The 15771-nt window shown below is 48.6% G+C and overlaps 1 protein-coding gene across 11 annotated transcripts in view; it reads right to left on the reverse strand.

The window, feature by feature from the left end:
• CHD7 (chromodomain helicase DNA binding protein 7) overlaps positions 1-15771 on the reverse strand; it is a 178729-nt gene that overhangs the window by 116518 nt on the left and 46440 nt on the right. For 7 of the 11 annotated variants that reach the window (XR_016388556.1, XM_089899120.1, XM_089899118.1 and 4 more), the window contains exon 2: positions 1790-3791. Coding sequence is in view for 10 of the 11 variants with exons in the window: in XM_089899120.1 (XP_089755246.1) it covers positions 1790-3619 (1830 nt within the window). In the remaining variant the exon portion in view is untranslated. The remainder of the gene's footprint in view (positions 1-1789; positions 3792-15771) is intronic. The other 4 variants (XM_089899123.1, XM_089899122.1, XM_089899121.1 and 1 more) reach the window with 1 other exon arrangement.

The raw sequence follows: 15771 nt of genomic DNA on the forward strand, positions 1-15771 counted from the left end.
AGTCACAGGGGGTCTCCTTCAAACTGTGCTTTGTCCTCCAGGGAGGAGAGAAGATGCTGGGACCAGGAGAAGTCTGAGGACCACTGCTCTGAAAAGATCCCATGTTTAGTAAGAAACTCCCAAGGAGCAAGAAAAGAATCATCCCTGGAAACTAAGTCATGTTCATTTCTGCCCTAGGAGCCATCCAGGTGGGCCGAGGCCCCAGCAGCTGGTAGACGCCCTTTCTCACCCCCCTCCACGCTGTCCACGGTCTCAGGAGCCCGCTCCCATCACCGCAGATGAGGCTCCCCAGGAGGGAAGCGGCTCTCTCCTGGGCAGCGCAGGTCCGGTGGCTGAGGCCCACGTGGTCCCCGCTGACCTCGGGGCTCCTCCTGAGAATCTCCAAGTCTGCTGGACCTGTGAGGGCAGCCTTCCCGAGACCCCAACGAGTCCTGTGTCCTGAGGTTCCCCAGGAGACCTTCCTGGCCTCCACTTCCCCAGTCCCACCAAGACTGAAGCTTCTGATCTCCAATCTAAATGCCTCTCCACCCGGGATGCCCCAGAGGGCTTTGTTTCCTGACCCGACCCTTTTGCTTGCACGTAGCTTCATTCCCTTCTGTTCCCATTCCCCAATCCCTGGTCCCTGGACCACACTGTCCTCACAGGCCTGGACCACAGGCTCACAGTTCATCTTCTGGTTCCCCGGCTATCCCCGCGCACTGTCTAGTTTGATATCCCTGGCTCCCCAGTGAAGTCCAAATCCTTTACAACAGAAGATCAGACCTCTACCACCTGGCCCTGCCCTGCAGCGAATTCAGCGTCCCATGCCCCCTCTAAGGAACCATCCCCCAACCTGAAATACCATCCTCGGTTCACATCCCTGGCTACGTCCTAGCCAGATTCCAAGCACCACAGGTGCTGCGTCTCTCTGAACACCTGTCACGTAACCATGCATAGTCTTTTACTATACTTTATACTTTCACGGATTGGTCATGTTTCCCCAAACTGATTACAGGTTCATTAAGAACAAGCATTGTGCCTTACAGCTCTAAAGATCACACTGTACCATCCACATTCAGGGCTGCAATCGCAGTGGAAGATCAGTGCACATTTCTGAATAGCACTCTGAATAATCTAGACATACAGACATTATTTTTCCTAGAGCTGGAACACAAATGCCAACATTTATAATGGAAAGATATGTACGGGAGTACTAGAGCTTAAAACCTAAATCTGTCTGCTTATAAATTCTGTCGGATACAATCCCAGCATACGAAAAGGGAAGACTTCTGCTTTTAGTACTAGGCATCCAGATCTCTCAGAGACCGCTTTGTGTGGCCTATCATTCACTGTGATTTTCTACAGTGTGCAAGTTAACGCTAACATTCAACAACTGGTCCGATAAGTATTACAGAAGAACATATTTTGTAGCTTCCCAAGGGAAAAATAATAATAATTTTCTAAAAGAGGTGGGAGGGACCATCACAAAAATATAAAACGTTGCTGGAAACCAAGTCTCTGTGTGTTTTTAGATCAGAGAGAGAGAAAGAGAGCGGGAGGGAGGGAGGGAGAGAGAGAGCACAGCACAGAACAAAGGGAAGGAAAAAAGAGTCTAGCTCCAATGTCCGTCTCACTGCTGGCAGTGAGAACTTAGTTTTCTACGCACCCTCAGCTCCAGCACAACCCCGGGACGGGAAGAGTCACGACTTTTTGAAAAAGTGAATAAATACACAAGCCAACAGTGAGAGTAAAAAAAATAAGAGAGAGAGAGAGAGAAACAGAAAACAAGTGAGGTGCTGGAGCAGCTTACACGGCAGAACTCAAGGACCTCGGGACGAAGCAACGTCTGGCGAGGCTGAGAGGGAGCCCTGCGCGTCAGGCTCCTCGCGCCTGCGCCCCACGCGGCAGGGCGGGCAGGGCCACGCCCCCTTACCTGCGGCACAGGCACTTTCTGCGGGGCGCTCTGGGGCGAGGGGTGGAGCTGTGCCCAAGGCTGGTGGTGCGAGGGCGGGGGCGAAGCCTGGTGGTGCAGGCCCGGATGGGGCTGCAGCGGAGGGCAGCTTGGCAACTGCTGGAAGGCCGGCGGCTGCCCGGGGTGCTGCTGGCCAGGGAGCAGCCGGTCCTGGATCGCCTGCGGGTCTGCAAGGCCGACGCCGGGACAACCGTTGGCTCTCAGGTGCCCAGCCAGCTCCCTCGGCGCCGGGGACATGCCCATAAACGGACGGGACGGTTGCATGTTCCTGGGGCCCATGTTCCTCTGTCCGAGCCCCATGGCGCCAGGGGGCTGGTGAGACGGCTGCGGGTGAGGCATATTTGGGTAACTGCCGACTTCCATCGGGATCCCGGCACTTCCGGGCCGGACTTGCGGAGGAGGGGTGCCCGCCGGGTTACTCATTGCTTTCATGGGTGACATGGGAGGCGGAGAGGCGTAAGTTCCCTGAGGCTGCGAAGGGTGCATAGTTTGCGTGTTCATTTGGTTAAGGGAGCCGCTGGGGTGGATAGGCTGCTGGTGCATGAGTCCTTGGCCACTGTTCGATGGGAATCCTACAGCGTTGGGGTATCTTGGGACGGACTGGTTCATTGGAGTATTATTTGTAAGGCCTAGATTCTGATTCATCCCTGTATTGTTAACTAATCCCTGATTTAGGTTACTGTAAGGATAGCGAGAATACTGCCCTGAGTTGTTTATAGTAGGTGAGGGGACGGTCTGGCTCCGAGAACTAAAGGTGAGGGTCTGCGGCCTCACGGCCCCTTGCGGGGGAGGGTTGGGGGAGAACCGGGGGCTGTGGGCTACGGGCTCCCCGTGGAGAGCGGCGGGGGGATGGTGGTGGAAGGGCTGCACCGCGTGGCGCAGTGTCGGCGCCACCCCGGGGCTCTGCGGGGGCACGTGCGACAGGTGGCCGGGGCCGGCGATGAAGGGGCTTCCCTGACCGAGGCCCTCCTGGCCCGGGGGAAACTGGCCCATCCTCGGCTGCGGCTGTCCGTGCTGCTGCATGGAGAAGTCCCCGCGCGCCAGGTAGCCGCCCAGCTGCTGCAGGTGCGGGGGGTGACCCTGCGCGGGGGGCCCCGAGGGGGCCGCCTGGGGCTGTGGCGGTGGCGGCTGGTAGGGGGCTCGGATCTGGTCCGGCACCTGCACGGCCCGGGGAGCCCACATGGAGCCGCCGTCCACGAAAGACTGCCCCCCGTGCCGCTCGTTCGGCAGGCCGGGGTAGACACCCATCTGGCCGCCGCCGCCGCCGCCGCCGCCGCCGCTGCCACCGCCGCCGCCGCCGCCGCCGCCGCCGCCGCCAGCCCCGTGGGGGACCTGGGGGACGGGCGGGGTGTGGTACTGCGAGTGGGGAGACGCCAGTCCGTTCCCAGGGGCATTGCTCATCATTCTGTTCGGCTGGTCCATCAGATGCATCTTTTGCTGCTCGTACTGATTATAGTGATCGAAGTGGGTCAACTTGGTTTGACTCTGATTCGCGGAGGGATGGTGGAGGGACGGCTGTAAGGAGGCAAAGCCTTGGTCTATCGGCATCTGCTGACCCATGGGATTCACGGGATTTTCAGGGTAACCACATTCTCCCAGGCTTTCGAGGCCTTCGCTGAAAATATTCCCGTCCTCGCCGAAAAGACTCATCATTCCTGGATCCGCCATCTTCTCCCAACACACGGCTCCTCCAGACCAGCGCTCAGGAGCTTGTCTGTGCTTCACTTCACTGAGGGTTTGTCCTCAGAGCCTATAATCCTTGACTAATCTTCTTCATGTCACTCCATATTTCTCTAATTCTCTTGGACCCTGCAGTGTCAGGCAAATCTGGATAGAGGTCCTAGGAGGGGGGCGGGAGGTGGGGAAGAGGGAGGAAGAAAACAAAGAATTAGGAACCAATGATAAAAACTGCCGGCATCGCACGCATTTGAATTTGGTCTCCACCGACAATACTGGTCTAGCCCCCTCACTGAGCTGTATTTTATAAATCTAGTTCACTTTAAGAGAAACTCATTAGCTTCTACCAGAAGCATTATTATGATCGGTTACTTAGAAAGCAAGCAAAACACTAACCTTAACCTTAAATTAATCCATTCACTCCACTTCCTCACGTTCCATTCTTGGATGGAACAGAACAAAAGAACACAACATGAAGCGGCAGCAGCTGCCACAGCAGGCCAGCAGATGTACGAACGTCGCCAAGCAGCCCATCTGCTGCACGAAAGCCCTGGAAATGCTCTGGTTACCAACAGCCCGCCCTTAACCTTATCCCCCGAGCGGTGTGATCAGAGGAGCAGCCACAGCACCGAGGGCTGTGAAAAGCTCAACTGAGTCCCACTGGCTAGAGGATTATACAAATACCAAGAGCAGTCATTTCGTACAAACTGGATATTTACGGCCCACATACGACCAACTACAGAACGGCAAACAGGGGCGTCGAAGGAGAAAGCGGTGGAGGCAAGGATGCTGGCAGGCACGCTGGCGAGCGGAGCGGTAACTCATCATTTCCTTACGTCCGTCTGACGGCAGGAACACGCCAGGCTTTCGTTCTCCAGCAACACACGCCCGCCCCCCCTCCCCCCTGCCAGAGCAAGTCCCATCACGGGTCCCTCATCCACCCGAGGGCCCCGGGCTCTGGGGATGGACCAGGAGCCATGCGACCACGTGGACAAACTCTAGGTGGACGGGCAGTTTCTAGACGATGACCATTCTCATCAGCAGAGACAGAAACCTTTCCCCCAAACTGGTCAAAACTGAAACTTTTAACAGAATGAAGTTCAAAATGTCCATGCAGCCCTCACCCTCGCCTTGACCTCTTCTGGGACAAGGCAGACCGGAGCAGGTAGGCGGAAAGGTGGGCAGGCCTGCCCGTAAGCATCCCCTGTTTACAGCACACCTTGTAGACTAACTACTACTGCTCTGCGCTCCATGCAAACACTTGCTAACGGCTTCTGTGTCAGATGAAAATAAATAACCAACTTAAAGAATGTTTCCACAATCAAGACAGGAAAGTGTTTTTGTTGAACGCTAATTAAATCAACGACCTAATAAAGAACTAATTCACATCGGAAAAATGTCCAAAATCTTAAACATCTCTGGAATTTAACTCATTTTTTGTCCTCTTTCATAAGCACATGAAGCATTGTGTGATACTGCCCAACTTGAAAAAAACAGTATCTTGTTGAAGAATTTCAAAAGGGATATTACAAACAGGCCCCGCCATAAATCCTACTGACACACGTCCACAGGAGCACGGGACTGGGGACGGCTGGGGCGGGACTGGGGACGGCTGGGGCGGGACTGGGGACGGCTAGGGTAGGAATGGGATGGAGGCAGCCAGCCCCACCAAGAACCCACACCCCCAGCAAGGGGAGAACTTCGCCTACGGGAAATGTATGTAAACAACATTCCTGCTCGCTGTCAGAACCACAGACAGCACACCTGAGAGGGTCTCCAGGTCGGCAGTACTCAGGCGACAGCTGTCAGCCGAAGCCAAAGGTCTCCTCACTCTGCCGCTAAGTGCCGTGAATTTTCTGATCTACTTTCTCTAGAAACAGAGGTCAGGCGGGTGGAAGTAAGGTGAGCATGAAAGCCATTTTATTTACAGACATGCTGCTTTAAAACCCAAACCAAAGAGAAGTCGAGATTTCCAGTGCCAAATGAAACAAATATTTATAAATTGAATTTAATCCTAAAAAGCCTACGCGGTCAGTCCTCATTTATTCAAGGCTCATTCTAGCTTTCAAGGAAATAAATACGGGAATGGACTTGATAAGAACTTAAAACCAGCCGTGTAGACTAACCACTTACCAAAATAACCTTTCAAATTAGCTGAAGGAAGGTAACGTCTAGTTGCCTGTCCTGGGTGGCCTTTACAGGATAATGGTGGCTTCATCCTCCAGGGCCCAGCATGTGTCACGGGAGGAACTGCTACGGACTGGATGTGTTCCCAGCCAGCTCCAGAGGGAAAGGAGCCCAGGGGGAGGAGATGGCTCGGTCCACTGCCTGGAGGGGCAGCATGGAGTTGGCACTCACTTTATAAGGCTGAGCAGAAAGGGAAAAAGAACTTGACTACAGGCCCAGGGGAGGGACAAAACAGAGCACTCACTGCGAGTAATCCTACCCGACACTTGGGTCTCCAGTTCCCGGCTCCTTCCACCAAGAGGCCATTTCCCAGCAGCAGGAAAAATGGCAGCATTACCTGGTACAGCAAACGTGTCACCCACCACAGCTGCGACGACCACAGTCACGTGAAGTCCGGGCAGAGAAGTCCAAAAACTATGGCTTTAGTGTGTCACCGGTCACCACTTACGCTTGCTGGGGCAGCCATCACGGCCTTCCTGCCCCTTTTCTGACCTCAAGACTCTGGCTGGCGACTATGCTGGGAATCCATCTGGTAGCTGGATTTCATATTTCTGATCTGAGCTAATCTAATTAATTTATTTTTGTCTTTTTTAATTTGATCAAGACCATTTGAATGCCCACTTTCCCAAGTCACAGCTGCAACATTTAATTTTGTTCCTATCAAAGATATTCATTTAAAATTCCTTTTTGGAGTTTGCCCCCTTGTCTACATTCACTATCTACATTTTCTGTGTCTAAATCAGCACTGTCCAATGAGCCACCAAATCAAAGCTGTATTTGTCTAAAATTTTCTAGTAGCCACGTTTAAAAAGTAGCCCCAAAAAGAGTGAAATTAATTTTCATCATTTTTATTTAACGAATAAAACCAATTTATTGGTTAAATTTTATTTAACCAATAAAACCTATTTATTTATTGGTTTTGTTTATTTAAATAAAACCAATATATGCAAGTAATTACATATTACTTCAACATGTAATCGATAGAGATGAGACAGTTTACATTTTTTGGTACTGAGTCTTTGAAACCCGGTAGTTCACGCTTACAGTATATCAATTCCAACTGGCCACGTTTCAAGTCAAAAAGGTGCACATGGGCGCAATGGCTACTATACTGGACGGCACAGGTATAGATTATTAAAAAGAAGAGGCAGAAATGCAAGTTATCAGTGTTACCAAATAATTCTCATCATTATCACTTGGGAGATAAATATTCAAGTTGTATTTACATTTGATTTGGCTTTAAATGAAAATCACGTTAAATCTCAAATAGCATTTATGTATTCAAAATATATTTACTGAGCCTCTACTATGAGCCAGGCACTGATCACAGCTGCCAGAGATATATCGGTGAATAAAAACAAAGTTCCCTTTCTTCCTCATGGAGGTTACAGTCATCTGTAAATGATGAAACTTTTAATTAAAAATTAAGATTCATGGGTTATGGTATAAAAGTTTACGATACCATTTTACAAAATATTTCTTGGTAATTCATGATGACAAGTGCTGTGTGTGTGATATTATATACTAAACAGTACAGACACCTATAACGAGGACATAATACATGCTTCTGCTCAGCACCCTACTGGCAAGTCTCTTCTGAGTTCAGAAGGTGCTTGGGGGCGTGTTTAGGGGTGAAGAGAGGCACCATGAGACACCCCAGCTCACAGCATCGTGGACACCATGGAGACTCACTGTGAAACCAATGATGAAAATTAGAGCCGGCTAACACTTTGGAGACCTCCTAATCCAAGCCCCTCTTCATTGTACAGATGAAGAAACCCTTTTATATACTAAGAGCAGTAAACATCTCCAACAAAATATTTTAATGACGAACAACTCCCAGAGATGAAAGAGAAATGTATAGATGAAATGGCAACTCACCAGTGAAGCCTAGACGGGGTCCTATGAAAGGCTTACACGGGGTCCTATTTATTCAGAGATAAGTCACTAGAACAATTGCTGAAACCACCAAACAGAAGGGAGTTTCCTTTTAAGAAAATTTTTACTTATACTATCGATAACTTTAAGGAAGCAAGCACATATTAGCACCACACTGAGGCTACTGGTTAATATTTTGGGAAATAAGCAGGATGCGAAGTAGGCAGCCCCAAAAAGTAAAGAGCACCCAGAAAACTGGGGACAGAAGCAGGGGGTGTACAACAAACCAAGGTGAAAGAAATAAGTCGTGCAAAAATACATATTAAGATTTTGAAGTGAAGCTCTGGCTTCCCAAAGGTTACATAAACAATGCTTAACTACTGTGCTCCGCTCAAAGTAGGACGGCATTTGTGTAGCCCAGTTTTAATTTGGTATCACAGTGACCTGAAAAGCTAGAAAGGAGATGGGTGAACACAGGACACCTTTCATTTCGTGGGCAAAATACTTCCTACAGCTCAACCACTTTGTATTCGGTTGTGGAAGTAGAATGCCATCCAGGTGCTGTCCATTTTTTCAAAAGTATCCAACACATTGGGCAAGTAAAAGGGAGCTGCCCTGTAGACGCTAAGACCACCTTAGTGTTCCGTAGCTCGACCTGCATTGTTCTCTTTACTCGTCTCCCCTCCACCTCCCAAGAGCCTAAGGTTTGTGACATTACTTGATCAGGGTTCTCGGGACCGGGTGGAGCCTGTGCCAGCATTTCCAAGGGAGTGTGGAGCAGCGGGAAAGTACACCTCCCACCCTCAGCGCAGCCCGGGAGATGCCTCTAGACCCTCAAGGCTACAAATCACATCGCGAGGGGGAAGGACCCACGGCTGAGAGGGGAATGGACAGAAGAGAAACGGCTCCGCATGGCTGGGCTTCTCCTCACCCTGAGAGTCCTTCTAGCTCGATCACGAGGCCTATGGACGGTACTCCCCACCCATGGCCCCTAGCAGCCGCCGAAGGGGGCGGGGGTTCTGCCCAGGCATTGATCCCACGGACAGCGACCCAGAGAGAGAGGCAGGAAGCGCCTCCAAGTTACCAGCATCAGTTCATCACCAGTCAGTTCCAGGTTTGCCACATGGACCAAATGATGCCCCTCCCGGACCCCCCCCAGCCCGGGCTAGGCTACATTTTCTTCCTCGCTCATGTGTCGGGGTTGTGGCTGTGCTGTCCCACACGGCAGCCTCTGGCCACGTGTTGCTGTTTAAATTAACTAAAACTGAATAAAATTTTAACTTCGGTTGCTCAGTTGAACAAGCTGCATTTCAAGTGCTCAGCACACCCGTGTAGCTGGTGGCTGTGGTGCACATGTGGACAGTGCACCCGTGGAACCCTTCCATCAGGGCGGAAAATTCTATGCACAGCACTGCTACAGGTTTCTTCCTAGAGGTAACATTCTTAGGTGAAGACCATATTAAATAGTAGCAATTCTCTGATGAAAGATTTTTTCTCCTGCTCAGGGATTAGTGTTCTTTCAAAGGTCCATACCTAGCCCTTGTGATGAAATTTATAGTATTCTTTCCATACATCATATTTTATGTTATTAACTATATTTTCAACCTATAAAATTTCTCCTTTCTGTAATGTCTCCCAGCATATATTTCTATTTCTTTTTTCTTTTTGTTTCGTTTTGTTTTGTTTTTTGGAATCAAGCCATTTTATTGACGGGCTTCGGGGGAAGGTCGAAAGGCTGGGAGGACAATGAGATTCGACGTCCTTCTCCGGGCCGGGACCTCCCCAGCTTCACAGTTGCTGAAAAGGCTCTATTTCTTTTTTCGTTTTTTTTTTTTTTGCGGTACGCGGGCCTCTCACTGTTGTGGCCTCTCCCGTTGCGGAGGACAGGCTCCGGACGCGCAGGCTCAGCGGCCATAGCTCACGGGTCCAGCCACTCCGCGGCATGTGGGATCTTCCCGGACCGGGGCACGAACCCGTGTCCCCTGCATCGGCGGGCAGACTCTCAACCACTGCACCACCTGGGAAGCCTTCTATTTCTTAATAAATAATTTTTATTATGTTAGGAATGATTCTCAACTACACAAAATTCAGACACTTAGGAATAATTTCAGAATCCTTTTCACTTATAGTTGCCATATTACCATTGCTCTTTAATGAAGTATTTGCAAGCTTAATTTTAACACAAAAAAATCTACATAGCAATAGTGAGGCCATTACTTTTTTTAGTGGCTTTGTGCATTATTTTCATTCTCTGTTTTACTGGAAGAAAAGGATATAAAGTCCTTCAGAAGGTCTATGTTAGTCCCAAGCACCACATGAAAAATAAAACCAAAAAAAGGAAATAAGAATTGCATTTACAGTTAGCTTCGATTTATACCACTAGGTAGCCTCCAATTTTGCTGGTGTTAATTGAACAGATATATCTTTCGTTGTGTAAAGCAATGCTGTGCTTTCCGCCAGCATTCCCCATGGCAGTTAAGCTCCCTCCACCCACCCCTTCCACCCAGCCAGATGATGGAAAACCACCCTTAATCTTTCTCAGCATTCATTCACTTAAAAAATATTTAATGAGGGCGAACCCTGCATAAAGCATTTAATAGACACTGGGTATACAGAGTTGAACGAACAGACGTGGCCCCTGTTCCACGCAGCTTGCTGTTCTAATAAAGCCGTGAGGATATCCTGCATATTCAGTCCACTGACCAACCTGTGGATTCTCCTCCCAAGTATCTCACAAGTCTTCGTCCTCCTCCAGTTCATGGTTTCGTGAAGGACACAACTTTAAAGGCTGACTGGTTCTCCTGAATCCGGTCTCAACACGCTCGCACAGCTGACTGAATGATCTTGTAAGACACAAAATGTGTCCTCTCTCCACCCTGATTAACATCCTTAAAGCAGTTCCCTAGCTCCCAGGATGGAGCCCCAAAGCTCCAGCAGGTCGCAAAGGCACTTTGTATTCAGAGACCCGTCAGCCACTCCATTCTCTACGCCCCAGTTCCCTTCCCTCTGCCCCTGAAGCCGTCACCAGCACCCAGGCTGGGTCTGTCAAGGCACGGGAAGTTTCCTGCGTATCATCCACTCACCTCCTCACACCTTCCTCACCCCCACGCCGTGCTGTGTGGTCTGACCTCCCACTCGTGGGCTCGGTTCCTTTGTTACCGCTCATCCCGGGAAGCAGCCTGACCCTCAGCCCTCCCTGTTATTCCCACCACGCTGGGGGCAGGAGCTACACAAGCACCAAGCACACCTTGTTCTTGTTTCTTTCCCTGCCTCTCTCCCTGCAGACCGCAGCCTTGCCATTTGAAGGAGGGTCCTGGAAGCACTGGCAACCCCCGGGAGCTGGTGAGAGATGCAGGGTCCTGGGCCCAACCCAACCTCCCGCCCCGGAGTCTGCGTGTTATTAACAAGGCGCCCCAGTGATGCCCGGACACGTGCAAGTGTAGCAAGTCCTGCTGGCAGACTCCGAGCTTCTCCGGAGCTACAGCTGGGATTCCCCTCAATTAACGTGAGAAGAAATAATCAACAACAGGTCCCAAAGAATTACAAAGCAAGTAAAACAAAGGTATGTCATCTTACATTTAAGGAAAGGGAGTCCTGTTATTCCTGACCCACAAAGAAACAATACTGACCTCATCCAAAGAATTAGGAATAACCCTTAGTGACAAGTTTTAACTTGTCAAAGAGAGGACATCTGAAAGTGGTTTAATTTCAAAGATTCATCTGTCCCTCTGCTTGACAATCATTTTTGCAAGACAAAAAAAAATGCAGTTAATATTAATATCTAATGCTACGTTACATAACCCCCTATTTCACAGGTCTCTTGCAGAAATACTTCAGTTATTTCTACACAACTTTGAGGAGTCTGGATATTCTGAGCTGCCTTTCAGATAAAGATGGGTTTTTTTCCTACGTAAGAGTCCTGGGGCTAATATGTTTTCTTTCAAGGCAACTAATGAAATGGGACTCAGCTAACAGTTTATACTAAGCGCACTGCCTCCACACTTTTTTTTTTTTCCTGAATTGGTCGAAAGGCGTATACTGTCCTATACATAAGTTGTGCCACTAAAGCACCAGGATCAATGTCCTTCAGAGAACAACCTTTACACCCTGCAATTCAACACTGAAATATCACTCCTTGAAATTAACTCCTTCTAAGACTAAGCCCAGCAAGAAGACAGCTGACCTGCTCATCCCACCACAGACACCAGGAGAAGATCCGGGGCAATCTTCCTTCCATATGCAGCTCAGTGTGGCCCAGCAGGAGACCAGTACACATTCCAGGAACACTTAAAATAAGCAACAGTATATGGCAGAAGAGGGATGAGGAAAATCATCTGTATTCAGAGCCACACATACCATATCCACGTAAGTAAACATCTATGTAAAATATGTGTATCTCTCCCTTATCTTTTTAATGCTACCCTAATTAATTTTATTGTAGGTGAAGGGGAAAGCAAATGAAGAGAGACAGGTCCAGAAATAAGAAAATGGAAATTCTGTGTGTAATCTGTTTGGGACTGGGAAAAATTCAACTTTGGAAATGTACTTCAACCCACTTGACAGGGAGGTGTATAGTGCAGACTAAGGCGAGAGTAATACAAATTTTACACAGTGTGGTGATCACTAGTGTATCTTGCTTAACACTGTAAAACATCCTGGGATAGTTTAGACAAAACCTGGCTGGTCTATAAAGGTAAATGACACCACATGTTTACTAAGCCACTAAAAAAAAAAGTCATTTGAAAATATATTTTCCCACTCACTCTAGATCTATTTCAAGCTACTGATTTGACACACACGTGCACGCACACACATCTGGGTGAGGCCAAGCCTACAAGGCGTGAGCGTACGACAGGAGGAGGGATGGGAGGTGCAGCCCGGGACCACCCCCATCCTGAGATGCCCTGGGTGATCCCGAGCTCCTAGGCAGCGACCCTGAATCACTGGAGGACGCCAAGGGCAACATGCTGAGGGGATGCAAACACCGCGAGCAGCCAACTGCTCCTGTAAGGACCAAGCTCTCTGTATACTCACTGCGGTTGTCACCGGTTAACTAACTGACCTGGCAATTGCCTGCATTCTTTTGCATTTTGAAAGGTTCTGGAAAGCTGAAAGGGGGATCTCGCCTCATAGTCTGGGGAGAGTTTAAAACTGTACCCCAATTCTGCTTGGTTGAAATGAAGGGAGAGAGAGTGTGGTTAAACAGTCTCCTCTGATACACACACCTCCAATGTTCTTTTCCTTCGGGGGGCGGGGTGGGAACCCCTTCGGCAACACCACAGCTGAAAATAATCTATCTATTTTCCCTGCGAGAGCAGAGCGCATGTGATGACAAGGGAGCCTTATCCATCACGAATAAACCCGAGCTCAGAGCCAGGCCAGTGTCACATGACACCGAGGGCAGAGGTCACACGGCAACCTGGAGGGTGTTCTAAGATGCCACATTTCATACAAAAGAGAAATACACAGGAATTATATAAATCCAAACTTCCATCAGGGAAGTGAGCAATATAAAAGCCAAACAGGGGACTGCCCTGGCGGTCCAGTGGTTAGGACTCCGTGCTTCCAATGCAGGGGATGCAGGTTCCATCCCTGGTGGGGAAACTAAGATCTGCACGGCGCGGCCAGAAGAAAGAAAAAAGGGAAACAGAACTGTTAAGGAGGGTCGAGGACGCCTTTGGAAGAGTATTAGAGAAACTATTTTGGAAAACTGACCATGGTCTCAAAAAGCTCAATCTATAGACAAAAAAATGGAAGAAAACAAATTTCACTTACTCTGTGACTACAGTATTAAATTACTCTTTCAAGAAGTTATATTTGAGAAAGGAAATGGAATTAAGGCTGGAATATACAATAAACAGTTTGCATTCATTATGTCATAATCATCCTGACATACAACAAAGCTGGAAACTTTTTTCCATACGTACACTTATGAATGCAAGCTGGCTCTACAACGCCACCATAATCAAAACTATCTGACAATCAAAACCATTATCAAAAACTATTACGATAAAATAACTAGTATTAAAACTATCCAATTCATGCAACTAAATAAGCCTGATCTCTCTTAGCTAAATTAAATGTCTTCATTCATATTTGCATATAATAAAAGACAAAAGATTTATCCATAAACTATGTGTATATTTTTCTGCATCCATAGCAAAGGCTCAACCCTAACCTGGCCCCTTTCCTCGTTGCCCCGAAATCTTCTGAGCCTTTCCCCCAATGCGCTGTGTGCCGCGGGGAAAAGTAACTTCATGAAATATCTTTTATATTTTTCTAAGGAAACTAATTCATAACCTAAATCTGCTTCCCAAAAAGCTACAGTACAGTCTGTAACACATTCTTTTATGTAACATACGTACATATATGTAACATATCTTACTGCATCACCAAACTCTTCTGCATCACTGAAAGCCTCCTGTAATGACCTGCCTCACATACTTCCCCTAAAAATTACTCAACTAGCCATCTTCCATCTCTCCACGGTTGCTGTGCCATTTTTAAAGTTTTATTTATTTATGGCTGCGTTGGGTCTTCCCCGCTGCGTGCGGGCTTTCTCTAGTTGAGGAGAGTGGGGACTGCTCTTCTTTGTGGTGCGCGGGCTTCTCACCACGGTGGCCTCTCCCGTTGCGAAGCACGGGCTCCAGGCGCACGGGCTCAGTTGCTCCGTGGCATGTGGGATCTTCCCGGACCAGGGCTTGAACCCATGTCCCCCTGCACTGGCAGGCGGATTCTTAACCACTGCGCCACTAGGGAAGTCCTGCTGTGCCGTTTAAAAGGAGAACTGCATGCTGGTGACAATCTTCTAGCTTTACAACTCCTTGTTTGTGTAATGACCTGCTCCAGCCTTCAGACTAAACCTTCCAGAGCAACGTGACCTGGTGCACTTCCCATCAACAGGGTCCAAAGGACCCGGCACTCTCTTCTCCCCGCTTTATGTTCTACCTATCCTCTGGTGTACCCAAGAAAGGAATGCATTAAATGCTATTTATTGCTTATTGCAGCTGTACACCTTTCCTCCAAAAAGTCCAAAGTTCCCTATACACTGCTTTCTCACCTATTTTAAGTTCCATCAATAATTGCTAACCATCCAATTTCAAGTACCATTAAAAACTATAATGTTATCTGGCACTCAAAAAGAAAACGTTTGAAATAAATTTTGATTATAAATTTCACCTGGCCCCTTTGGTCCGCAGCTTCTATTTTAAAATTTCAGATGTAAATCTAGTATTTAAAAAGTAACCACGTGGGGCTCCCCTCGTGGCACAGTGCTTAAGAACCTGCCTGACAATGCAGGGGACACGGGTTCAATCCCTGGTCCAGGAAGATCCCACATGCCGCGGAGCAACTAAGCCCGTGCGCCACAACTACTGAGCCTGAGCTCTAGAGCCCGTGAGCCACAACTACTGAGCCCGCGAGCCACTACTACTGAAGCCCGCACACCTAGAGCCCGTGCTTCACAACAAGAGAAGCCACCGCAATGAGAAGCCCGCGCACAGCAACGAAGACCCAACGCAGCCAAAAATAAATAATAAAAATAAATTTTTAAAAAGTAACCACGTGAACATGCTGAAAATACCTGCTTCTTGATAAATCACTTTTAGTAAAATCATTTTTCTGCATGGTTGCGTGTTCATACAAATGCTTTGAGTTCTTGAGTTTGTTTTCTGTGAATTTTTTCTGACCCCTCCAACACTATCAGCTATTGTGTTGCCCTTGGGGAAGTGTTTCGGTGGAGATAAGCACGGAAAGCCAAGCAGCACACAGGCGTCCCTCCCAACAGTCCCTGTGTTGTCCAGTACAGGATCCAGGAGCCCCGTGTGGCTATTTAAATTTAAATTAACTACAACTACAAAACATTTAAAATCCAGTTCCTCTGTCACACCAGCCACGTTCAAGCGCTCAACAGCCACTCGGGTGGCTACGGAACGGGACACAGCAAACACACAGCTCAGCTGACTCGTCATCATGACAAGAAATTCACAGGCAGCGCTGGTCTAGAAGACTCTGCCTAAGCTGAGACCTCAAGGGCAAATAGGAGATTGGCAAGTAGAGGGTCTGGGCAAGAGGGAGGT

This window comes from Delphinapterus leucas, chromosome 17 (assembly GCF_059928025.1).
Source record: "Delphinapterus leucas isolate spDelLeu-1000000601 "Yukka" chromosome 17, BTC_Dleu_Yukka2, whole genome shotgun sequence".
Lineage (NCBI taxonomy): Eukaryota > Metazoa > Chordata > Mammalia > Artiodactyla > Monodontidae > Delphinapterus > Delphinapterus leucas.